The sequence below is a fragment of the Anguilla rostrata genome, chromosome 4, assembly GCF_018555375.3.
Source record: "Anguilla rostrata isolate EN2019 chromosome 4, ASM1855537v3, whole genome shotgun sequence".
Classification (NCBI taxonomy): Eukaryota; Metazoa; Chordata; class Actinopteri; order Anguilliformes; family Anguillidae; genus Anguilla; species Anguilla rostrata.
Genome location: NC_057936.1, coordinates 57,765,073 through 57,791,120, shown reverse-complemented (window position 1 = coordinate 57,791,120; position 26,048 = coordinate 57,765,073). Strand labels below are relative to the sequence as shown.

Genomic DNA, 26,048 nt, shown 5'->3' with positions numbered 1-26,048 from the left:
CTTCTTTTTTTGCCTGGGTGGGTCAATGTAACCGTTCGTATGTCATATTTGGCACTGGTTCCCCCATTTGATTATATACTCAAATATTTTATGGTCCACTTTAAGGTACAAAATGTCTTCTAATGCGGAAAAAGCATGCCACAACACTCACATCAGTCACAACAAAGTAGTACCCATGAAGCATATTGTAATATGCGGCTTAGATTTTATTTACAATTTAAACAGCCCAGGACACAAAAGTGTTCAGTACTGGAAAAATGAATTGATAAACTTTAGAAAGTGGTGCAATGCCTGACGCAGGTATGGATTATGCACACTCATCTGTGCAGCGGCAAGCCAGGTGGGCTTCAACTGTTTCCCTAAGATCTATACTCTTCTCACCAATGCTGTTCAGGCCCCCAGACATGTTCACTCTGGAATCTGGAAAGGAAAAGTAATGAAGAATGAGTCAACTGAAACTTTTGGCTGATGTTTTTTGAATTAAATTTAATTGAATTGCCTTTGCCCATGATTGCATTAATGTTTGATAATATTTTTGCTCTGGAGTACACCGTGTCTCAAGCCATGGTTGCTATCTTATATCTTACCAGTGGGGATGCAGTGGAAGCCAACAGTGACAGGGGTGGTCCTCTGAGGGCTGCAGCCAGGCAGACAGCGGAGCACAGGCTCAACAGAGTAGCATTTAGACTCCTGTCCATCCAGAATCATCTGCTTCTCCAGCTTCACTGACTCCTGCTTTATGTAGCACTCTGGATCAGAGAGAGGGCAAATGTGATTAAGCTTTCACTTAACAATGACACTGAGCTTGAGTAGAAAGATACTTACGGCTGGCATCACGACAGCTTTCTGCAGGAAGGACCCAAGAATGGGCAAAGCTGACAGCATTCTTGGTCAAGCGTCCGCTGGGAGTGCGGAATTCCTGTCTAACTTCACCATCAGCCTTTCCACACATTCCACAAGTCTGACCCTTCATCCAATCAGCAGCTCTGACCTAAGAGATAAGTTTTTTCCATGATTAGCTATGCTAAATTTGACAGTGCTCTATCAAAAGCAACTCGGAAAATGAGCTTCTTATCACCTTCCATGTATTTTTGTCAAAGTAGACTTCATGCAGGCCATGGCTGGCAGCATAGAGAGACAGCCCATCACCGTTCTGTCCAATGACGATTGAACCTTCAGATACAAGAGACTATTTAAAAATTCTCGTTCTCAGAATATAAGCAAAAGAAAACAGACTTTCAAGAATGACATTTGAAAAAGCACCTGTGGGATGTTCATAAGGTAAGCTGGTGGTAGGTACTTCCTTGCCGTTGATCTTCATCCGCAATACACTGTCACTGGGGTACAGGTCAACATCCCTGGAGAAGCACAAGAATGCTGCTTAGAACATAATGAAATGCAATGCATTTGCATTGCCTCAGTCTTTAAATACGGAGGAGATTATGAGCTTTACTTACATGTCATCAAGCTTCACAGTGAAATGTTGCTGTTCAGAAACTGGATCCTTCTTCATCAGAATCATGAACTTAAGCTCTGGGGTGCAGTCCTGGGCCAGCACTTGGTAGCAAGAGATGGGCATTTCATTTCTGTACCTTCTGTTGTTGAATGTGGTCAGGGTATCATTGGCCAGGCTGCACTGCACTGTAGGTGTAGGAAAACAACATAATTATATTATGATTATAGTAATTCAGTTTCGCAGCCCTAGGATAAGACGTACGATCAGAATCACAATTCTAATATACATTGTAACATCCTATAGGGCATTATGCAGACACGTATTCACAATATTCCATAACAATGGTTGTTGCTATTCTTAATAAAACCAACGTCCATTGACTTCAGAAGTTCTACTGGCAATTACTACAACCAACCTCCATTGACTTCAGCAATTCTACTGGGAATGCTCTGATCTGGGCGAGCAGCAGCTCCAGCTCCAAAAGGCAGGGCAAAGGGAAGGGCCACAGCCAATTTATACAGGGTCATCTAGAGAGAATAGCAATTAGTATATAACGCACATCTAACATGAATGCAAAGCTATGTTACGATGGGGTGAAGATGCCTTACCCTTGGTGTTTTCATTATGAAATTGAAGGTCCTCTCAGAAGTGGCAGCTGCAGTAAATTTGATTTGTCCCGCTCTGTTCCTGGGTCTGCCCTGATTTATTCCAGCCATGAGAGCAGCACCAGGGACGTAAGCAGCGATCCTGCAACAAGGATGAATAATGAAATGATTACAGAGTTCAAGAGCATAATTTTTTAATTAGACAAACTTCAGTAAAGCTGGATTCAGGTTGGGCTACTGTACTTGTGAGCATAGTGCTTAGCAGCACGGGGAATCTTGGTCCATTCCAGCTTCACGCGGGCTGCAGGGCTTGCACCCATCATGCCAGTCTCTGCCTTGACAACTGCTGCATATTCCTGGCATTCTGCTCCCCAGCCAAACTTAGCCTGTATAGAGAAAAATGTTATCTACATTGAAGAGTGGGATGTCGCTCAGGAAAGAAGGGCTTTAGTATTACACAGATTAAAAGACAATATGAATCCTGGACAGAATGTCTTGGTTGAGAACATCTGATCTCACCATGACTTTGTGTTTGCTCAGCATGATGCCATCAGCGCACAGCTTCCAGTTCTCATTTTCAGCAAGAGCAGCCATAATGATCTGCACCCTAGCAGCAGCAGCATCCTTATAGGCTTCAATCTGGTATCCTTGCTTCTTTCCATCAGCCCTCACTGCACGAACAGTAATGGCCATGGCAGAGGGCACAGAATCTCCAAGGTATCTGTTCTGTAGGGACATAATGAAAGGCAGTTCCTTAAGCAAGCTGACAGATTATGATGTAACAGTAAAATTCTATTGATCAGGAACATGTGAGGGTGTTTCTACCTTATTGTAAATGGCCTGAAAGCTGCTAGCACTGCTCCTGCTGCTGGCGCTGCTGCTCCGACTTCCACTGGCGCTGCTGCTCAGGCTTCGACTGGCTTTGCTATTGCCAGTGCTGCTGGTTCTTGAACTGGAGGACATCCTGCCCCTGGATGCACCTTTAGAGGCGGCATGCTGCAAGAGAGGGGTCAGAGCCATTAAAGAACACTTATACGGCTGATCTCAAGCATTTTCTCAAGCCTCTCAGAAATATTACCTGGTGGATGTGGTTTTTGGTGAACTTGTAGTCGTAGATTTCCGCCTATAGAAGAAAAAGGATGGGAATTGTGAGCATAAATTCTCTGTTTCACCTAAAGAGGACCAAGTAAAAAGTGCCTTACGTGGGACATGCTGGAGCTGGAGGAACTCACAGAACGACTGGAACTCCAGGACCTGGCGCTGACCTTCTTGGAGCCTTTGGGAGACTTGCTCTTTCTGCTGCTGCTGCTGCTGCTGCTGCTACTGCTACTGCTACTACTGGGAGTTTGCTTGATCTTGCTAGCACTGGCCTGGTGTTTGCTGTTTTTCTTGTGCTGAGAAGCAGCTGAAGAGGAAGAGCTGGAACTAGAGCTAGAAGAATGGCTGCTCTTGCTGAGGCTCAGTGCACGGTGGCTGGAGGAGCTGGAGGAGGAGCTGGTAACATTTCTCATTCGGTTCTGCTGAATAGACAGGACAGATGAGAAAATTACAGGACAGTATTATTCATAGAGTCCCCCAAAAAAATATGTTTTAGCATACTTTTTACACTGTTGTTTTTCAGGTTGGTTGTTCCTCAGCCAGATAACAGGAATCTTATGCATAATCACATGAATTGTTTCTCGGAACTACGCACATTTCCAGTGGCCAGGATCTTTTTCAGTTTCAGCAGGACACCCTTTCCCTCCGGAGTTTCCTCTCCATCTTTCAGAGTGATCAGTTTGATTATTTTTGAGGCTGCCTCGGGTCCATACTGGATTTCAATCTGCACTTTTTCGATGGCTGCTTCAGCTGCTGCTGCTGCAAGGCAATTTTCCCAGTTAACTCTTGTTTAGCTCAAGTGATGCCACTGTTTTTAAACAACAACCCCATACTTTTAACTTGTATCAAAAGTGTAGCACGCCGTATTATAAAGCATGTATTTTTCAAGCCTTATTACCTGGTTTAATGGCAGCGATGACTGCATGTTTTCCAACCAGTGTGTAAAGAGGGCTGTTTCTCATAAACGCAGCATTCTGGGATGCAACCTCAACACATGCTGTCAACCCAAAGGTTGAGCTAGAGCCACAGTACATCTGCTGAACCCTTGCAGATATGGCCTTCACTTTTGGTCCAGCATTGGCATCATTATAAATGATTTCAGATGACCTTGACTGAAAACAAGACAGACATGATCATGAACAACAGAAAAGTAACCTGAATATTCCTTTGCTGCAAAGTATTGGTGGTTACTGTTTACAAATAATGATCTTGATCTTACAAAACCACCAACCGCAGAATCTGCTGCCTTTGATGTGAACTTCTCCTTGGACAGCTGGGCTGCTAGAGCCGCAGGCACCATTGGAGTGCTTCTAGCAGCAGCAGCATCTTCCACATTTCTTGCCACAGCAAAGGTCTCAAAGCTGTAGAGAAAGAACATAAGAAGTAGCCATGCAATTACAGTGGGATTACAATTACAGTAACGCTGTCTAAATGACCACATATTACTCATCATTGCTGGTCATATCACATTAAAGTAAGCCCTGTATATACAGTGTGTCCTTCATAAGGCAGTTATATGTTGCATACCGCACAGCTGCAATATGATCCGGAGCCTGAACAGGCAAAGCTTCAAACTTGTAGTTGCCTTGAGCAATGTCGATTCTTGCAGCAAACTTCAGAGGGAGGATGGTGTGCACTTTAGCTCTGGCCATAACTGCAGCCTGAATAAAGGCAGTATTCACTCCCATAACACCAAATGTGTGCATGGCAAAGCTGTAGAAAGCAGACAAAAGTAATTAATTAACCAAGTTTATAATTCATGTTTGTCACATTTTTTCAAAAGAAATCCTTTTATTTACCTTGGGGTAATCTCGGCTTCCAAATGAATATCAGTGTTCAACAGCTGAGAAAGATGGAATGCTTCAGCAGGTGCAGGTGTGAGGATAGCTTTGACTGTGAATATAGAGATACATATTAGCCTAAAGAAGCTGAAATACATTACTGAACAATGAAAAACCACACTGCCTATTATTGATGAGAACTTACTGTTGGCAGCAGCAGCAGCTACAGCTGCAGTGTACAGACTCAATTCCATGGGAACTCCAGCGGCAGTGGGGAAGATGCGACGCACCTCAGCAGCCAGCAGGGGCTTGGCCCACTGGATTGCAGCTCCAGACTGCAGTGCATTCAGCACACGCTTCAACATTGCATCTGCATCTGCTGCAGGAGTGTCAGCCGTGTACTGCAGTCAGTCACATCACAAAAAAAGGGTTGTTTTTTTCCCATGTGCGGAACATTGTCCACTCAATACAACAAATAATCTGTTTCAAGTGAATTATATATATTTTCTTTGAAAACCATTTCATTGTTTGGAAGCAAAGACAATACCTGCATTGCCTGATCAATCATGGCTTTGTCCATGTTCAGGAAGGCAATTTCTTGACCAAACAGTTTGAAGTACATGGAGGCCAGTGGTTCGTTTCCTGGTGCTGCTTTCCAGTCTGCGAGCTGTTGGATAAAGATATTAAGATTTTTCTCATGTTTAAATTTTTTGTGATTCTAGAATCTGAACATGTTCACTGGGACTTACAGCCTTCAAGACACGCCTCATCCTATTGATCTTGTTTGCACCACCAACAGTACCAGCAGCAGCGCCAGGTGTTTTCAATAGAGCCTCCTGAATTCCTTCAGCTCTAGCTCCAAACTGAGACAGAGAAACAGTTCTGTCAGTTCAAGCAAGTTCACAGGTCTTTAGTATGTTGATTGTACTACAAACATCACATTTTTACCTCTAGAACATTAGCTGCTGCTCCTGCAAAGTAGGCACGCAATTTGGCCACAACAGCCCTGGGTAAAATGGTGGCAGCATCATTGACAAGGAATGCGCTGGCAGCAGCTCCAGCCATTAGGTTAGCTGGGGGAAAAAAATAATAATTTGTCTTATTAGAATCCATTAATGACTTAACAAAAGCAAATATTTCATATTCACAGGTATGGACATGTCTTAAATTTTTCAACATTCTTACTGCTGTACGCATCAAGGTGGATTGCTTTGCTGTAACGGTAGCTCAGTCTGTCTAATTTGGGGCTCAGGAGCTTCACAGCAACATTACAAGCAGCAGCACTAAAATGGGAAGAAAACTCTTTTTAGGGTTCATTCACATGAATGTTGAAGACCTTCAGGTTTAAGATAGATGTCAATATATGCTCTTACACTGGGGCAAATTCAGGGGCAGTGCTCCTGGTCAGGGCCTTCATATGTGAATAGGTGAAGCTGGCCACTTGTAGGTTGTCTTCTTTCTTCAGAGCGTTAGCCATAGAAGTCACCAGACCCATGGTTGGCCTGGTCTCAAACAGCACAATACTGGCCACCATGCGCACCTCTGGATGATTGGCTCTGTCCATGAACAGCTTCAAAGCCTCTCCCTGGACCTGGAAAATGACAGTAGGTGAAAATGATTAGCATTAAATGTGTATGTCAAAACTACTTTCATCTTATATAAATATAATCCCTTCATTTATTTGAACTTGCCCGTTTACGCTCAAATTTGGCAACATTCCTCAGGGCCATCACAGCATCAGCATGGACACTGGTTGGGAGTGCAGCAGCTGCAGTGCCAAATCCAGGCAGGAGCTTCATGATTGTCTTGAGACTGGCAGGATGACCAGCATTTCCCATAACTTTCAGTGCCAGGGTGATCTCAGTCACATTGGCTTTATCAATAGCTTCTGCAGCAATGTCATGGACAGGCTGGAGAGAATAGATGGGTGGATGAAGGATTTAATAGACTGTTTTCGTTTTTGTGGAAAATAGCACATAAGACTTATTTAGAGTGTATTTCTTTATACTTTTCTTTATGATTTTTATGAGATTTCCTGTCTGCTTAACTGCAGATAATTTCAAACGCTTTATTTCTCTCCATGATATCATGTATTAAGGCTTCTCAACCATGATTGAAGTCTCTGTGTAGAACTGAATTATTCTTTAGCAATGGGATGTAGATGTTCAGTATTCAAAATCGTCACTCTAGCACATCAATTTCATGATAAAAATATAAATTTACCTTCATGACATCAGCTGGGCAGCTGGGGTGTGCAGCACAGAACTTATAGACCATGGAGCCATAACCAAGCATTGCAAGTTCACGCAGAATGGGGTTTGTCTGAATCTTGGGGTTGAATACCAGGCTCTGTAGTGGCAATACACATAATTTTAGCCTTTTTCCAACAACCGATGAAAGTACCTCTAACAATTGAGATCAATAAGACTACCCACGGCTGCAAGTTCAATGGTGGACTGGTCAGCCTTGACCAGTTGCACGGCAGTCAACAGTGCCTGAGCCCCCTCAGCTGTGGTAACGTCACCAGCCAGGAACTTCTCCTCGAGGAACTGTAGCGCAACTGGTGTTCCAATGGCAGGGACAGCATCCAGGATCCAACGTCTGGAAGCAAAAATATTTCAAGACCCACCCCATCAGTCTTCATCGCTTTTGGGGATGCAAATTTGTGCAGAATGGTGATTTTTTAATTTTGCTTTTGACATATCTAGGGAAATCTACCTTAAATCAGGGTTAGCCTTGGATTGAGCCCATATGGCATCAATACTCTTATAGCTGGCTACACGGAGGAGCTGAACCAGCTGCACAAACTTCAGGGGAGCATCTTCGTGGACAGCAGCCATGTTGTTTGCCACAAGGTGATTCAGGATTTCCACAATCTACAAATTTTATAGAAGCGAAAAAGATGAAACCCTTCCAGGACAGCCCTGAGCTTTTCAAAATGTAAAGTGGATGTTTATTTTTTTATGTTTATGTACATTGTTATGCAAATATCACTCAATCAAATTGAGACTTATTATGTCCAAAACTATCCACAATACCTGAGCCTGAGCATTACTGATCCTTATGAGTTGAATGGGTGTCTGGAGAATCTCAGATGCAAATTCATATGCCAAGGACCCACGAGCTATGTATTCTGCCTGGATAGGCTGAACTGCAGCATTCTGGGTCTCAAGGAAAGTCAGGACTTGTCTGTGGAACAAATATGAAGGAAATAACAGCGTAAACGTTTGGTGGAATATAAGACATTGTATTTCAATCAGGTTCAGACAGTGAGTTTCACAACTGTTTTGCAAACTGCTTTACCTGGCTTCCATTTGGGCTGCTCCAGTCATCTCATTGAAAGGTGTGAACTGGTGAAGCTCCTGAACAGTTGCTTCAGCAATCAGAGCACCAGCTGCAGTTGGCTTCATGACATAGTTGTAAGCCGCAGCTCCCCTCAGGTTCTTTCCGTTCTGCAGAAGGAGACCAGCATGGTGAATATGCATGAGCAGCAGGTAATGTTAGTAGAGTCACTTAGTTCCTGTAAGTCTCACCTGTTGACAGTGGGCACATGTCTCTGTGTATGCCATGCCAATATCCTGCATTATTCTCTCCTGGCAGTTGTTCAGATCTTTGGACTTGGTAATGTAAATGCGCTCTGCCTTTGCGTCTTCACTGATAATGTAGTCAGTCTTGCAAGTTCCTTGAGCACCAGCCTGGTAATTAAATTATACAGCATGAATGACAACTCAAAAACAATTGCAATGTATTGATATACAGTAACATCATTTCTCATCTCATTACATAACATAACATAACATAAAATAACATAACATAATGACAAGAATGGGTCATTTAGCCCAACAATGCTCACCATTTTCCTGACTAAATTATTAGTCTGATTACCTACAGACTAGATAGCATCTAACATCGCATCAAGCCTAGCCTTGAAAATACCCCAAATTTCTGCCTCTACTTTTTGACTTACCTCTTGCAGCTCATACACATTTTGGGTCTTTTTGATGTTGAGCTGAAGAATGTTCAGGATACCTCTGTGGACATTTAGAACTGTTGCAGAGACTCCTTCAGGGGCAAACACCCTCCCTACGACACCGTTAGTGTACTCAAACCTGATGGGAATAAGCAGCTGAGCAGCTAGGGCCTGGGTGAGCTTTGCAGCTGGGACAAATGGGTCTGTGGGCCAGATGCCACTGTACTCAAAGATCTGAGGGTCCATGAGCTGGGAAGACAACATTTTAACTTTATAAGAAATGCTAAATCATTAATGCAATGATGGTTAACAGCAATGATGGTTAACACTAAGTGTTTATATTCTGGACAGCATATCAATGTAGTAATAGCTTGTCTGTAGTTCTGCTTTGATATACTGTAGTATGTTGTAGTCTTGGTCTTGGTAAATTGTACCTTGAGCAAGTAGGTATTCGGGGCGACCCCACTGATGAGAATCTTGCTGCTGACTTTCACTCCAGCTCTGGCCAGGCCTGCCTCAGGCAGACCTCCCAGAAGCACTGCTTCATACTTATACACATAGGTCTTACTGGTGCCAAAGTCTGGTGCTGTAACAACAGCCATTTATGCAACATTAAACAGCTTGTTTGTTTTAAACACTGAAAAAGCAACATTTTAACATTTAACATTTAGAATTATACCTCCATTCAAAATATTTTATTGTAAAACATAGTAAGAAAGCCAAATACTCACTTGGGGCAGTCTGTTGACCCGCTACAAGAGAAAGTATAACACCGTGGTTAATACTACAGCTACAGTCATTTCTGGTAGTCTTGTTTTTATAAGAATAGATTTTTACCTTACAAAACTCAAAACTTTATTTATTGAAAAATACAGGAAACATTCCATTACCATTTCCACTCCATTTTAATTCATTACATGGTGAAGCTTATACTGGAGCTGCAATTTCTTTTACCTATTCATTCATTTATTACTATTATTATTATTTTTTTATAAATTGTTAACCCCAATTTTTCTTCCAGTTTTCACCATCAGTTTTGGACAGACAAGCATTCGCCTTCTAAAGCAGCCAGTCCTGACCTGCATTGCATTAGAGGACTACATTTCATGTTTAATTGTTACAGACAGACTGCAGGTCTTAATTAATTACTTTAATTAATGAAATTACTTTTATGTAATACGATATTGACAACATAATCAGTATAAACACCCTCTCTTCCTGACACACAATAGGGCTAATTATAGGCTGACAATACAGTCAATACCGGCAGTTTAGGATTTTTTTTTTTTTTTGCCAGATTGTTGAGCTTGCCACTACTTGGAAAGTCACTTGTCAAACTAAATACAGCATTAGCAGGTCATTTCTTTAATATTTATAATAAAAATGTTTCCAGCGCAAAACTAATTTAAACATATTACGTTTGGTTTCTTGTTAAAAATTCTCAAATAAGTTCATTTTAAATAGATATTATTTTCAAATTTCACAAGACCAGAACTGAAAATGTCCATGTACTTACCCACAAGGGCTAGAGTCAGGGCAAGAACAACTGCTCTCATGGCCAAAGGGATGTGAAGACTCCTGGACATACACTGCCTTTTTAAAGAAATTTTTTGCTGACTGCACACCTGTCAGAAACATATCATTAACTAATCTGAGTCTAAATCACTGTCAGATTGCAAACTGGTTGGAGAAATTTTGTTTGCTGTTTATCTAGCACAACAGAAGTTTTACAAACAAATTGGACAACACAACATATTGAAGTTGGTCAAATATATTTCAGGCTAGGGTAACCTGACCTATTGTGTTGGCTTCCATAAGATGTCAAGTTCAATGTCCAAGTTGAAAGATTTTGTCACCATTTGTGAATTGTAATTAGCATTGCTGTGCTATTTTAAAAATTTGTTTGAACTCTTTGAAGCATTTAAGCAACAAAAACATAAAATATAAAAATGTTCAATAACTAATTTCTCATTGTTATGACTACAAGAATTGACAGTGAAATTAAAACTGGAATAATATATATTTTTTCTAGGTCTTGTTCATTTGTATTCATTGTAACTATTCATTGTATACATGTCAGGCAAGATGGAAGCACAGTATTAACATTAATAATTGGAGGACCAAATAATTTCAAGTTCACGTAGCTTACCTGATGCAAAAATATTTTTCTACATTTATTTTAAGTTATATTTTCTGAACATATTAATGTTAGTTATTTTTACTTGCCACCAGAGTATGTTTTTGAAAGGTGAAAATGTAATGTATGAATTAACTGCTATTTATTTTTTATTTTACTTATATGGTTACATTGCTCTAATACTGGTTGCACTGGTTGGTAATGCATGAAAAAGTGTATACAAATGAATTAAGATCTAATAATTAAATTCTTTGAATGTATTTTGTTTTTTTATTCTCATATTCAAATTCTTGAGTGCCTGTTTGTATTATTGGGAGCATCCAATTAAACTGGCTAGTTTGGCTGATGTGTCACTGCTCACAATAATAGTATTAATGTAGTAGTAGTAATTATAGTATTTTTTGTGGATTTCATTAAATTTGGTCAATAATTTGGTTTAAATAAATTTGGTTTTCATAATTTAAGGAGCCCAGGGTGGCATTAAAATAAGTAAATATGGAATAAAAGTTTGAAATATTAATAGTCATATATGATATAAATAATACATAGTGCTTGCTTATTTATTTCTAGTGAAATCCTCCAATGCCAAATTATCTATAACAGTGTGCATGTATATTATGTATGTATTTACAAATGTGCTTTTTATTTCTTCATTTTATTTTGCTGAAAAATACCAGGTAGACCACACTCAGTTTAATTTATTTCATATTCAAACAGGCCCCTTTCCTGATTTCCTTTATTACTGCATATTTGTCACACTGAATTGTTTAGACACAATCCAATATCAGACCAAGGGAAAGTGAGTAAACACAAAACACATTTTTAAATTATTATTTCATTTTATTTAATGAAAAAAGTTATCAACCACTCATATCACCTGTGTGAAAAAATAATTACCCCCTGAGTTACTCAATCAACCAGTTTCCCCCTTAGAAAATAAGTCAACAAATTAATCAAATTTATGGAAGAATATTTCAATTTCAGCTGATTAAGTTGATAAAAATCAATAATGATAAAAGTAACTAATATAAGTGAAATAAACCGCACTGTGCTGTCCTGTCATTGAAAAATAATGTACTACAGGGGTGGTTAAGCATCACCACCCTGTCATACAATATGTGAAAGATAATCCCTGATGAGGTGGTCAGCTATTGGGACATAATGACCGCTGCTGAAAGTCACTGAGCTCTTCAGCTGCAATTCCACTGCCAATGTTTGTCTGTGGAGATTGCATGGTTGTACACTTGATTTTATGTACCAGTTAGCAAGTGGTGTGGCTAAAGTGGCCAAACCCACTAAGGGGTGAAGGGGTGTCCACATACTTTTGGCCATATACTGTATCTATTTTGGTTTTGGATAGGTATTTGGACCCCTAGATAACTTAGACTCTTATGAAGAGAATAATCCCCAGTTCAAAATGATGCAAAAGTAAGTTTCATGTCTCAAAACAGTTTTGTAGTGGAATATATGATTATGTTATGATTTACAGGAACGCACAATTTATACATTTTGGATTGATTTGGAGACACCAAGGGACACGAGGGTGCACTGCTTACTTTTTGCATTATAGATTTTTAGTACTTCTGCATATCGCCCTCAGATTTACACACTTGTGGCTGAGGAGTTCATGATACCTGTATTATATATGCAATCTCTCAGTCCTTCATTTAAAACTAAAGGAGGACAACTTTATTTAACTAGGCATAATAAATGGTACTAGTGTCTTGTTTCATTTAAGCCATTTTCCAAGTCTCTGTGATGCTCACATCTGGAGATATTAAGCCTTAAATAGAACAGTACCTAAATGGGCAAGGATTGGCCAGATTTGGTACCTGAACAAAGCAGCTAATTATTTATTAAATTACTTATGATAATGTTCGGGGAGTTATCAGATGTTAAATCACCTCTGGGAAGGTAACTGCAGAAAACAGCTGCATACATTTTCCATACGACAGAACAGCTACATTGAGAGGACTCAAATAAACCTTCAATAGAGTTTCATAAGAAAAACGATATGAGCATGCATAACGTGTGAGCTTATTTTGACTATTTCAAGGCATACATAAGTGTTGCTTAGGATTGGTTTAACTATGATAAAGATGTTTTCCTGAGGAAAATAGAAAGGGGACACCACTATAATTGTACAGCTATTTAATTATTTTAATTAAACATTCGTCAAGAATCAAATGAATGGGGTTATAAAGATCCAAAAAGCAGAAGATGTCCTTTCCCATGTATCTCTGACAGCTGATTACATCATAATAACTGATGAATCTTGCAGCATGCACTGCAGAAGGCTCAGCCAGAACATCGGTCTGTTGGGCAAAAACACAACAGATACAACAGGGTCCATCATGACTGCTTTGTTCCCCACTGGGGTGGAATGATCATCCGTCTTTGGAGGGTTATCTGTGAAATATAGCAAAACACACAGGGAGTGGCATTCTAATTTTTCTGCAAATGCAATTCATGATGCCAGAGTGGGATGGAGGCGCTGGAAAAGGTTCAAAGAAGAGCAACCAAATTGAGTCCTGGTATGAAAGATAACAGCTATGAGGAAAGACTTAAGATGCTTAATCTCATCAAGCTTAATAAAAGGAGACTTGGGGCTGATTTGATGGAGGCTTTTAAATTCATAAAGGGGATCAACAAAGTGAACTACAAGAGATTCTTCAGGTTCAGTTATGTTAGTAGAACAAGGGGACATAAATGGAAACTAACAAAATATAAATTCTGTACAGACGTTAGAAATTTTTTTTTTTTTTTTTGCTCAGAGTGGTCAATGTGTGGAATTAGCCTGTCAGGTCATGTAGTAGAGGCAGAAACTCTAAGGATTTTCAAGACCAGGCCTGATAAGGTGTTAGATACTCTCTACTGTAGTCTGTAGGTAATCACAGCACAAGGTACAATTTAGACAGGAAAATGGTGAACATTGTTGGGCTGAATGGCCTGTTCTTGTCATTATGTTATGTTATGTTATGTCATGTCATGTCATGTCATGGAATGTCATGTCATGTCGACATGTCATGTCATGTCATGTCATACTGTGTTATGCTATGGTAAAAATGCACCATAGTGCATCAAGTACCTTCTGTCAACCTATTAATGTGCTTCATTTCTGATGCCTAAATTTCACTGTGCTATATAAATGTGATTAGAGTGAATGATGTAATGTAATGTCATTTTAAGGTAGTATTTAAGAGATTTTACTGTTATAATGAAGAAATAAATACTGGAATTAATGCCCATTATAAAAGCTTTGGCTATATATTATATTATGTCGTGCCAATAAAGCCTTCCTGAATAAGATTAGAAGTGACAGAATCAGGATGAGGTGTAGCAGCCATTCTACCTGTAGGATGGCAATGAAAGCTGATGTTGAGGAGGGCTGTGCGGGTAGGGGAACACCCAGGGGCACAGCACAGAACTGGCTTAGCAGAATAACAATGGGATGGTTCTCCAAATAGAGTCCTGCCCAGGTCTACATTATCCTGTAGAAGTTTGCAGGCTCGAGGAACAGTTGACAGCATAACATCAAGACACATTCTTTATCTTGTGGAAACAAATGTTCTGAATTGACTTTGAACTTTCAAGTTTAAAAAGTTCCCTTATTTAAACAGTAAAAACAACTAAATTAAATACATTTTGGAAATTGCCATGGTAATGATCAACTAGCATTGATCCACATTACACATTTCTGCTGAGACCCCCCCCCCCCCCAACCCCCACCAAACGCCTTTGCCTTTTGATAATGTTAATTAAATACCCTACTCAAACCATCAGTGTGGCCACATGATACCGCTATAATCATCTTTTGAATATTCAAACAATTGTAACTTCAGCCCTATATTAGACATACAAACTTGAAAAGAACTTTAAAACATCACACTCCTCATCAACAAATCTGCTTATTGATTTATAATATCTATCATGTTGGATTATCCACCATTTTTAAATTTTTTGGCAAGTAAACCAGAAAAAAAGAGAGGGGTGAAATTATTTATTAGTATTATTATTTTTAGAAACAACAACACCAATAATAATAATAATAATAATAATAATAATAATAATAATAATAATAATAACAAATGTTCCAGACCCTGAACTGCTAAGACCCCTAATAATCTTAGAATTGTTTAAATTAGAGTGAAAGGAAAAATCTGGTTATTTATGGCCTGTTAGGCACTCCGTATTGACCGAATGACGGAAGTCGCAACAGGAATTGAGAAGTATCGTTGTTGGCATGACTTAATGAAATATCAACCAACTAAGTAGTAGGCGACTGCACCTTCGATGTGCTTCATATTAGAGTAGCAAGTATTGCTCGCGAAGAACAGTCGCTGTTTAAGTCATTGCATTACCATGCAAGTATTCTGGTTATGTTTTATGTTTTTGACACTGGTCTCCTGTAATGTGCAGTGCCCGTGTGAAACTGCGGAGCTCTGCAAACAAATCACCGATGAAAAGGATTTTGAGGTAGCTAAATTAGGGAACTGAACAGACTGTGTGAGCTGGGTGAAGTACTGACTACCTGCTTAGCATTTGGTGGCAATAGTGTGGTTATTGTGAAAGATGTATGCATTTGTAGTGAATAACGCTAAAGCTTAGCAAACGCTGTCGTAAAATTCTTATTACCGTGAAGAATGCCTGACTTGTTTACATTCCGGACTGATGTGACTGCGAAGTAAATCTATCGCTGTTTCCGTCGCAGCACTTCAGACACAAGTCCGGCATATCCTGAAATGTCTTACCATGGAGAGTGTCTGACCCGCAAGCGTAGTTTGTGTTACCACGGCGGCACAATTATAGCGAGAAATACAATTTGGAAAAACGGCTATATGCTATAACTGCATTGAGATCAAACCTACCATGCATAACAAACACTATTCATTCTGTTTATAATGCCATCATAACGTGTGTTTAAAACCATATTGCTCTGCACCCCCTTAAAAAAAGAAAAAGTCATATATTAATGCCACTGTATATAAAGTTACCAATATTTCATTGTCCACTCCATTGTTCCGTATCTTTTGGAACTGCTCAGGTGTACTGGTCGGGATGGATCTTGATTGAAGCATATGTACGCATTGCCGCTTGGAGTTTCCCAGCAGTTTCCTTACAAGATCCATCCCGACCAGTACAAAGGCTGTCCTATTATCATGCATTTTCAATGGTAAGAAGAAATTCTACAACTATGCTTATAGCTGCCTTATACTGTTTGGAAGCAGCTAGACCTTAAAAGTGAAAAGTGTCACCCTGACTAATCCTTATTCAGGTATACGTGTTTGATGTTGGAAACAAGGCATGGAAGTCCTATGACTGGAGTAAGGTAACTACAGTAGCTGCGTTTGGAAAATATGATCCAGAGCTCATGTGTTACGCTCATTCCAAGGGCGCACGGCTAGTCCTGAAAGGTAAGAAGTAGGCCTATATCATCTGAGCAGTTTTAATTTACACGTTAGACATTTTAACAATAACAAAGATAACAGAAGTCTGTACACTCGTTCTCAATTTTGTGATGTAAGCAGTGCTGATGAATATATTAAATACTCGAAATTTAGGCACACCGCTCACAGCACACTCACTTAATGACATGCTAATTTGGGTCATTCAGGTGATGTACCGCTTTCTGAAATTGTGGACCCTGCTAAGAGGGCTGCGTGGATTGCAGAGAAAGTGGACTTGGCCAAGAAGCAGTTTATGGATGGGATCAATATTGACATTGAGCAAGAGGTGGCGGAGTCCTCACCTGAGTACTATGCTTTGACTGCCCTTGTCAAAGAATCCACCGAGGCTTTTCACAGAGATATTCCAGGGTCACAGGTGAAATATCATAATTTATTCTAATATAATAGTTTCCAATAATGTTTATCATTATATTTGTGGTAGATACAGGAGCATTGCACTACACATTCCTTTAATTCCATGAATTAAAGGAATGTGTAGTTATGTGTTATCACCTGTTGCATAAGTGAAAATGGATTACATCTGATATTACATTACATTACATTACTTTACATTACAGGCATTTAGCAGACGCTCTTATCCAGAGCGACTTACACAACTTTTTACATAGCAATATTGGCATTAGAGTTGTTGCTTGTTGCCTTCATTTACTCACTCTGCTCATATCACTGTGTAGTTAATAGGAATAACAAAGTCTTTTCCATTCTTAGGTGTCATTTGATGTGGCATGGTCCGGAAAATGTATTGACAAACGTTGTTATGACTATGCTACCATCGCAGAATCATGTGATCTGCTCTTTGTGATGTCATATGATGAGCAGAGTCAGATATGGGGTGACTGCATTGCTATGGCAAATGCGCCTGTTAACCAGACTTTAACTGGTGAGTATTAGCGAAAAGATTTAGTTTGGAACTTTTTTTACATATACTACATTTCATAATATAAATTATGCCAGGACTGCCCATATTCTGTCCTTGGGACCTATTGCGTGTGCAGGTTTTTATATCTTCCAAAATTCCAACCCTGCTGAAAATTCCAGCTAAGACCAGGTGGGATTCTAAGCTGGTCTTAGCTGGTCATAGCTGGTCTGTGGCTGGTCAAAGCTGGTTAAACCGGGTAGAGTAGGCTAATGGACAAACTGGTGCAGTAGGCAGGTCGACCAGGTAAATGCAGCCAGAGGTGTCAAAAACACAGCTTAAACCAGCCCAAGCAGCTTAGGCTGGTTTACAGGGAATTCCCCAAGTAGAATAACTTTTCAGGTGACTTCTTGGAATTTATGCTCAACTTTCTTTTTCTTAGCATATACTGATTACATAATGATGAAGATAAACCCCAAAAAACTTGTGATGGGAGTGCCATGGTATGGTTATGACTACCCATGTCTTAATTTTTCACAGGTAAGTACCAAAGTGCAATTACAGTCACACAGGAAGAATGATGTGGTTTAAGTACTACTTGTAGTGCCCACGGGTCTGCCTTTATCCTGTCATAATTCAGATCAGCAGCTTTGTTGGAATAACTGGGTTTTAAGTTCTAAAGAAGGCTGAGTATAAACAGTTGACCATGTTTACACGCACACCACTTTACGAATAATTATCCGTACTTTAGTGATTGTTAGTTTCCAGTTATGCCTTTTACATGTATGAAACAAATTACCCAATCTTATTCCTGTATACATTTTAGCTGAATATTCCATTTATGTATTTGGGCTGTTTTTTTCAAGACCACTGGGTGCGTTTTGTATCTTTGACTTAAAATGAGGACTCTTGATTAATATTTAATGATTAATGAGTTCAACTTTTGAAAAGCAATTAATGACATTATTATTTTGACTGTGGTGGTCCCCCAAATTGCAGAACTATAACCAGATTTCCAATCTATCATCCTGTCTTTAACAGTTAGGCCTAATTAATACTTGCTATTAAAATTAATCACAAGTTAATGCATTAAGGGCCGTTCCCTTTTAGGAGGGTGTGTGTGCCATCTCTAAAGTTCCCTTCCGTGGAGCTCCTTGCAGCGATGCAGCTGGACGACAGGTGCCCTACAGTACCATGATGAAACAGATCAACAGCTCCATGTCTGGCAGAATGTGGGATGAGGTGCAGGCTGCCCCTTACTACAATTACAAGGTGTGTTCATTTTATAGAAGCATTATGGAGCCCCTTTGGCATAGAGTCCAAGGAAATTCTGTACATTATGTAGCTTGTACTGCGTGAATTGCCTTTCTTTACAATACGAGAGTACTCAGTATTTGCCGCGCCTGATATTAGCTTTGACTTTCTGTCACCAGAACAAAGAGGGGCAAGTCCACCAGGTGTGGTATGATGACCCAGCGAGCATTTCTCTGAAGGCAGCCTACGTCAGCACACTGGGCCTTCGGGGGATTGGCATGTGGAATGGCAATCTCCTGGACTACAGTAACAACCCTGTTGCCCAGCAGCAGACTAAAGACATGTGGAATGCCCTTAAACCAAACCATGAGAAAGAGCGCTGAGTGAAGAGACAACCCAGTCTCCTCAGCTATTTCTACAAGTCAATATAATGCTTTGTGTTTGGACTTGAGGAGGAACAAGTGTTTTTCTCTTGAATTTAGGGATTTGTGCTAGCACTTCAATTAAACAGCCTTTTTATTACAGTCGTAAAAAATTGGTGGGATGTCCTTTAAACAGTTGTCAAAAAAAGAAACTTTTTTTTTTTGACCACCACCACTTTTAAATGATTTGATATGCAGCAGAGATGGTTATTTCTCAGGTTTTTTAACAAAAAACTTGTTTCTGTATTGATCTGAATTTGTTTCTGTTTAATGCTTTATGCTGAATATTTTGAACATAATGATAAATATAATTTCGCAAACAAATTTACCTTGATTATGCACTTCATTCATGTAATAAGATAACAATAAGGTTTTAATGCAAAACCTTTAATAAACTGTTGAATAAAACATCTTGAAATCATATAGTAAAACCTCAATTGCTTATTTATAACCTGTAGTGTAAGAATCCAAGTGATTAACAAGTTGTAGAAGAAATAACGCTTGTATGTCAGTGGGTTTTACATGACAGAAGTTGTTTGGAATTATTGAGCACTGATTACCTTTTGATAAAAACAGCCTCTTCACACAGAAAAAAACCTTAATTCTTAGTTCCTTATGATAAGAGTTGAAGCCACAGAGATTTACTTGAAATGCCCAGCTAACTCAACCTGCTCTAGGACCCAAACCCATTGCCCACAGAGCTTTTGTGTGGTACAGGGAGAGAAGACTGGACCTTCTGTATTAGCTCTGCTTTTAGTGCCTGGAGTTCAGTTGCAGCCTGCTTCCTGAGCTGAAAAAGAGCCGTAAACATGGAGTTAAAGATCAGAAACCTTGGTTAAAAATAAGAGCTGATATTCCTGTGTTGATATAAAATGGTTTTCATGATACCTTCAGCTCTGTGACCAGTTTCATTTTGGCATCATCCACTTTCTTTTTCAGCTTGTCTATTTCATGGCTCTCCAAAATAATCTGGATGATGAGTTCATTCTGAAAAGGAAACACTGTGTACAGTACAACATAAACAGCTGAGCACTGCTGGATGTATTGCACACATAGGACACAGTTCATACATTAATCCTTTTACCTGTGATAAATCCAGATTTCTCATTTTAACTTTTGAAATAAAAGTTTAAAATACTTTTAAACTTATGTTTTGTGCATTGAGCAACTAATAATAACAAACGACTAATAAACTAGGGCCTGCTACCCCCTAGTGGCTCTTCAATGTGCAGAATTGTATTACAGTACCACAGCTTTACCCTTATGAAACGTTTGGTGGAAATTCACCTTGGCGTAAGGTTTCCCCAGGTGTTTGGTTTTGTGCCTGCCATCCCGTGCCTGCAGCTGTTGCAGCAGTTTGTGATAAAATGCTTCCAAGTCCTGTCTGAGACTTTTTAGAGTGCTCTCCAGGTGTTCTGTGGCCTTCTTTGCATCAAAGTACTTCCTCTTCCAGCTGTCTCGCGCTGAGGACAACTTCAATTGTAACATTCATTCAACACTATTTTACTGTAGTTAAACAGTGGTACGGTAAAACGTAGTTTCACTGTATGTTTCACACATCTTTAATTCATTCATACCATTCATCCTACGGTATCTGTTCTGTGCCAGTAGGTCTTTGCCTTTTCGCAGCAGGCCTTGTCGAGTCCTTTCAAGATGCTTCCGCTCTTCTTTCACCAATTTAATCTGCTCAATCAACTCCTCTCCTAGAGAAAAGCACCGTTATCTGTTTAGTACCTGCTTGGAAATGAAAGTCAAGGGGCATCATTAAAAAAATAAAAAAAGATGGGTATTCAACTGCATAGTTTGTATATTTAAGTTGGAAAACATGGGTGCACAAAAGATGAGTTGGTATAACAAGCGGATATGGTCATCAACTAAACATGCAGCATGAATTTGACCCAAAAATATTTTTATCCAAATACATTGTTGGTCTAACAATGTGACAGATCCAATGCCACTATAAGTATTGAAGCATTTGTCCTAAACATTATGCAGGGCACAGTAAGCTCATTGTTTTAACCCGTTTGAAAACAGGACCAATTTAATGCAAGACATAATAGGTTTGGCTGAAAGTGTCCAAAGAAATTAGCTCATGAAATGACCCAAGCACTGTCAGCTTACTATTTGTGAGGAAAACAGAAGCAGTGGGTTTGCACGTTGCTATGGTATGATGAGGAAGTGCTGAGGAAGGGGGTGGGGAATACTGTGCAGAAGTGGGCAGATGGGGTGGATTTCTCCGGATCTGTAAAAAAGAAAAAAAACATTCAAAATGTGTGTTGTCCTCAGACTGTAAATTTAAGTCCTTTTTCTGGACGCTCTCCCCTTTGCATTCATGACACAGAACCAGGCTCTTCCATTAGTATCCAGCCCCCCTGCTGGCTATGGAATTTCTAAAGGTTTGTGCAGGAAAGATACTGACAAAGACACTAAACTTTATTTTACAGGGAATCCCTCATTTACATGTCTACGAGACTTCCTGGTGGACTTTGAGCGATTCAACAAAACTCCATAAAAACAACTGCCCATTCTTCATAGTGTGTTTTAAAATAGAACATTCAAAGCTGGTATGCAAAAGTTTTGCATCTGTGAAATTGGAAAAAGTACAAAGAGGCTATTATATTTAATCGTTTCTATACTTTACATTTAATTAGAAAACAGAATTCAGCAGTCATACAGAAAAAAATATATATATATATATACAGAATGTTCTTTTCAAAATAAACCAATGGGAAAAAGTCAGTGTAATTTTACATTACTTACCTGATTATTTGATTTCTTGCTAATGTACTTTAACGGCTGAGAGCGATTTGAGTTCCTAAAACAAAGGAATGCATACCAAAATGTTAGACTGTGAAGAATCATGTAAATACAAATATGTCTGTCTTAAACATATGCTATTGGGATTTGCGAAAAACAAGTATTGACATGTACATGCGACAGACCTGTTTACCTGGCTTTGGAGGGGGAGAATCCAGAATCATAATCCTCCAGTGACTCAGGAACTCCAGAATCTCTAGTGGGGTGTTTCCGGAAACGGGGGCCCATCTTTACATAGGTATTGCTTTTAGCTTGAGGCTCTGCTGCTGGAGCCATTTCTATATTTTGACATGAATACATAGATCAATACATTCTACTCCTCCTGGGATCAGATTATCAATTTACATATTAGTTTTTCAAGCTGTCTTTTTCACCTAGAAACAAATACTGAAAACAGAAGTGTAAATATGATAATATATAAATATGATCTGAAATACTATATAAATAAGGCCTTGAGTTTCATGCAGATAGTTACATGAGCTGTGTGCTTTGCTCACCTTCCTGTTCTAGAACAGATTCTGACTGATCCTGGTCTCTCCCTGGGGGGTTGCGGGTTTCATCCCACCCTGGCTCTTGAGAGTGGAGGACATCTTCCTTCTCATCGCTAGAGCTGAAGCTCCCCAAACCTTGCATGATCTGTGTTGGGGGAGGCCGTTGGGGTGCTTGGTGTTTGATCTGGGGAAGTTTTGAGGACTTTTTTGTCACAGTAGGCACGTGGGAACTCTTGGCAGAGTACGTGTGAAGGTCTGTGCGGTAAATCTGCCTATCCGGTGTGAGCGAATCAGAGAGAACACTGTCACTATTTTCCACCATGGGCAGCAGGTACAGTTCTGGATGTGGGGCCTGATAAGAAACAATGAAAAAAGAAGCAATAAAACATTTTTTTTCTTTAAAACTGCTTACAATAACATATTTTAAAATATACAAGTCAGTTTAATTCCTATTAATAAAATTAGTCAAAATGAATGACCATAAATGGGCTTGAATTATAATAAAATATACAAATATTTATTTCTGTATTAAAAATACACAACACAATATACATACAAATGGAGGGACAAAGGACTTCACTTTCAGTTCCCTTTCTTGTTTGGCTTTGACCTGATCATGTGGTAATAAATACATACACATTAATTCACAAGCATAAATCATGCATTTTCTTCATATTCAGCCCCACTCCACATTTTCTAAGATGGCCAAACTATATATAGTGTTTATCCCCAGGTGAAACGTATTGTACTCACCAATGCCAAACTTCGACCGACACATTTTAAAAATGAAAAATTGTCAATTGACTTTTCTGCCCCAAGAAGCCCACCAAGTTCATCCCTGAGAGTTTTTAAACTTATGTTGGGATACACTCTGCAACAAGACACATTATTAAATTAGAGCATACAACGTAAAAAAATAAAAATAAAAAAAAGTAACTAAAATGTTACATTAGGTTTTAATTTATACTTGGATTCAATTTGCACTGCATGACTAATGAGTTCCAGTATTTAAAAAGTACACAATTTCAGTATGACATTTAACCTCAAATATCAGTCATTTCACTGTGTCTCTCATGAGGAGTCTCATTTTTAAATATATGACTTTTTTGTAGTTCTGCATTCAGTACAGTATATTTTATCAAAGTAAAAGACACATTTAGTTAGGAAATAGCTAGGATGCTTACCTGATAAAGCCGGCAGATATGAAGCCGTCAATGGCTTCAATTGGAGCTTTATTGAGTTTTGAATTCCACTTTTCTTCTGGTACATAGAATATATGCAGCTCCAACAACTAGTGAATTATAAATAGTTCAGAAAAACAACCTAATCATACCAAAACCTGGACCAAATTGTAACAGTTTCATGACTGCATTTATCATGTTTCTGTAGTAATATACTATGGATGCTGTTGTGACTTCGAGCAAGGTGTAAAGGTGAAATGAAATTTTTTTTTATAGAAAAGTAGCCTACATTTCCCAACTGCAACAGCATAATAATAATAATAATTACACACGGTCACAAAAAAGAACATATAGACCGTTAGCATCTTACCCTTGCGGTTGTTGGTCTTTCTTTTTCTGGAATTCTGCTCATGTGGACAGATGAAGTTATTCCAATAAACTCCACGATTAAAATGAACCTAATGTAGCGTGTGATGTCGCAGTGAAGCCATATTTTACATGCCGTTTGTTGTATAAAGCGGGTGCTTTGATATAATAATGGCTACTAATTATTCCATCAAAAAACATGACTATGTTTGGCCAGTTGGCTTGGTGAGTGGGAAGGGAGTGGAGCAGACTGCTAAGTAACAATCTGTGTAATCAAACAGTCGCCTATATGGCAGGGCAGTTCCTTCGGAAATTGTGAGGGGTAAGGGTACACACAGACAGTATTGTTGATGTACGAGGCGTCATTCTCGCAAATAGCCTTGGAAGTTGGCGTAATGACTGCCTACGCCTCAGAAGTTCGCTTTATCATATAGCTTTTAGTGTGATTAAGGGAAAACACTGTAGGCAGGCATTTGGAGATACACAAAATATTTACAAAATGAAGATGAAAGAGAAAGTTTTGGAACAGACTAAAGAAATGACAGGACTGCCAGTTACCAAGGCTATGCAAACGTGGTCCGTGATGTGCAATTACACTGACTCAGTTAGCTAATTATTTATATTCATCAAGGCTACTCTCTTGTAGATTAGTGGTTCAGACGAGACGTAAAAGTTATCAATTGTATTACAATACAATTCGTGACTTGTTAAACGCAGAATACTCGCCGCGTGTGTTTGTACACCGTTTTACTCACCAATAAAGTTCTCTTGTATCTGGCAACCCTTGAAATGTATTCAAAACCGGAAACGTGTTTCAAGCGGTGTGCTTGATTCAGCATCTTCCCTTTGTTCCCAGCAGTTGCTTGTTAGTGACGTTACAAATACATCAACATGTCTGGTTCATCAAACATCCTTGCAATGAAGAAAACTGTTCAGCAGTTGCGTTTTGAAGCAAGCATCAACAGAGTGAAGGTACAATAGTGGTTGAAATGATCACTTGGTAAAATGTGTACTAACGTTAGGTTGCTATGCTATTTAGCTAGCTGTATCATGGATTAGGGCGCATAGTGGGAACAAAAAAACAGCGATTTCGTTACCCGTCAGTTGTCTTGGTGTTTTAATTATAAAGGTGTGCTGTTAGATAGATATAAAATCGATATAAATTAGTCTACGAATACTATTCACTCAATAAACCTTGTACCTCAGCCAGCATGGAAAACTACCGGGTTGCCGAGCCATCTTGACGTAGTTTGGCTAGCAAGATGGCCAAGATAGGTTTGAGTGGTGTTAACCATAGTATCACATTAATAGCTAGCCATCTTGTTGGGAAATTACTAAACTGGTTTTAGAAACAGCAGCCTGCATCTCTTCCTTTGCCTCGAGACGCCGGCAAACAAACAGATCTAGCCAAGTATTTGGACAGTACCATCTGTCAACAGTAACCTGCGGTTCGCTTTGGTGCAAGTGACTAAGCTGGTTGTAACGCAGTTTTTGTGTACGATACTGTGTGAATCTGCGGCTTTTATTGGTATGCATTAGCGGTGCGCATCCACCCCCCTTCCACAGGTGTCTCAGGCAGCGGCTGACCTGCAGCAGTTTTGTATCCAGAACGCACTCCATGACCCTCTGTTGACAGGATTGTCTTCCAGTACGAACCCCTTCAGACCTCAGAAAGTCTGCTCTTTCCTATAACATGCTCCTGGCCTATAGGCTGGTAAGTGTCATCAGTATACAATCTTAACAACTCACCTGAGCCATAACTTAAATAACTCTTGTAATGTGTAATATTTTTACGTTCGTGTGCAATCCACAACTCACCCTAAATTGCCTGTGGTACAGGAAAAGTAGCCTTTTTTTTGCTGTTTTGTAATATTTGTATGTCTTCATTTTCCAGGCTTCACGGTTTTTGGTCAAGTTGTCATATTGAATGACATGTGAAGACATCAGAGAAATGTGTTGGTTACAAACCAGCAACAGTGTCTGCACTATACCTCATTTAAAATTATGTTACCTGCCAATTATTTTTACTGCCATTGATGTGGAATGAATACCTTTTGTAATACCTTGAATTTACATTAAATTCCATGAAGGATCTGTGCTTTGCAGTACTTTTAAATCCGCATTAACTGGTGTTAAATCAAGGGGA

General features: G+C 39.3%; 4 protein-coding genes across 17 annotated transcripts; 2 read left to right on the top strand and 2 right to left on the bottom strand.

The window, feature by feature from the left end:
- Window positions 1-185: 185 nt before the first annotated feature.
- Window positions 186-10,549, bottom strand: LOC135253751 (vitellogenin-like). 10 transcript variants are annotated; one of them, XM_064333439.1, is made up of 35 exons: window positions 10,427-10,549; window positions 9,642-9,662; window positions 9,345-9,496; window positions 8,908-9,159; window positions 8,474-8,635; window positions 8,244-8,392; window positions 7,979-8,129; window positions 7,659-7,816; window positions 7,376-7,541; window positions 7,164-7,289; window positions 6,632-6,850; window positions 6,314-6,531; window positions 6,126-6,223; window positions 5,889-6,013; window positions 5,690-5,803; window positions 5,488-5,607; window positions 5,146-5,341; window positions 4,959-5,052; window positions 4,687-4,872; window positions 4,379-4,520; window positions 4,058-4,271; window positions 3,755-3,918; window positions 3,264-3,581; window positions 3,140-3,184; window positions 2,887-3,057; window positions 2,581-2,787; window positions 2,305-2,447; window positions 2,065-2,203; window positions 1,872-1,983; window positions 1,458-1,641; window positions 1,264-1,358; window positions 1,079-1,173; window positions 826-991; window positions 588-749; window positions 186-420 (listed from the first exon to the last, which is right to left on the bottom strand). In XM_064333439.1, the coding sequence occupies exons 1-35, from the start codon at window positions 10,494-10,496 to the stop codon at window positions 308-310; spliced, it is 5,247 nt and encodes a 1,748-aa protein (XP_064189509.1). In that variant the 5' UTR covers window positions 10,497-10,549; the 3' UTR covers window positions 186-307. The 10 variants fall into 10 exon arrangements, with proteins under 10 accessions (XP_064189509.1, XP_064189511.1, XP_064189510.1 ...); XM_064333441.1 differs by having other exon boundaries at window positions 3,264-3,578; XM_064333440.1 differs by having other exon boundaries at window positions 3,755-3,915.
- A 4,692-nt stretch (window positions 10,550-15,241) lies between these two features.
- On the top strand, window positions 15,242-19,468 carry ctbs (chitobiase, di-N-acetyl-). The gene is made up of 7 exons (XM_064333434.1): window positions 15,242-15,523; window positions 16,323-16,461; window positions 16,662-16,870; window positions 17,224-17,395; window positions 17,814-17,911; window positions 18,482-18,643; window positions 18,805-19,468. Exons 1-7 carry the CDS (start codon window positions 15,410-15,412, stop codon window positions 19,006-19,008), a joined length of 1,098 nt encoding a protein of 365 aa, XP_064189504.1. The 5' UTR covers window positions 15,242-15,409; the 3' UTR covers window positions 19,009-19,468.
- Window positions 19,419-24,798, bottom strand: spata1 (spermatogenesis associated 1). 5 transcript variants are annotated; one of them, XR_010329683.1, is made up of 13 exons: window positions 24,629-24,741; window positions 23,907-23,940; window positions 23,540-23,646; window positions 23,109-23,226; window positions 22,912-22,965; window positions 22,362-22,707; window positions 21,998-22,142; window positions 21,808-21,862; window positions 21,169-21,289; window positions 20,625-20,750; window positions 20,335-20,510; window positions 19,936-20,048; window positions 19,419-19,837 (listed from the first exon to the last, which is right to left on the bottom strand). XR_010329683.1 is itself a non-coding variant. In XM_064333430.1 (13 exons), the coding sequence occupies exons 1-13, from the start codon at window positions 24,739-24,741 to the stop codon at window positions 19,721-19,723; spliced, it is 1,611 nt and encodes a 536-aa protein (XP_064189500.1). In that variant the 3' UTR covers window positions 19,419-19,720. The 5 variants fall into 5 exon arrangements, 4 of the variants coding, with proteins under 4 accessions (XP_064189500.1, XP_064189502.1, XP_064189501.1 ...); XM_064333430.1 differs by having other exon boundaries at window positions 19,936-20,034; XM_064333432.1 differs by lacking the exon at window positions 23,907-23,940 and having other exon boundaries at window positions 19,936-20,034; window positions 24,658-24,798.
- On the top strand, window positions 24,794-25,996 carry LOC135253750 (guanine nucleotide-binding protein G(I)/G(S)/G(O) subunit gamma-5). The gene is made up of 3 exons (XM_064333438.1): window positions 24,794-24,874; window positions 25,469-25,616; window positions 25,797-25,996. The coding sequence occupies exons 1-2, from the start codon at window positions 24,794-24,796 to the stop codon at window positions 25,592-25,594; spliced, it is 207 nt and encodes a 68-aa protein (XP_064189508.1). The 3' UTR covers window positions 25,595-25,616; window positions 25,797-25,996.
- The last annotated feature ends 52 nt before the right edge of the window (window positions 25,997-26,048 follow it).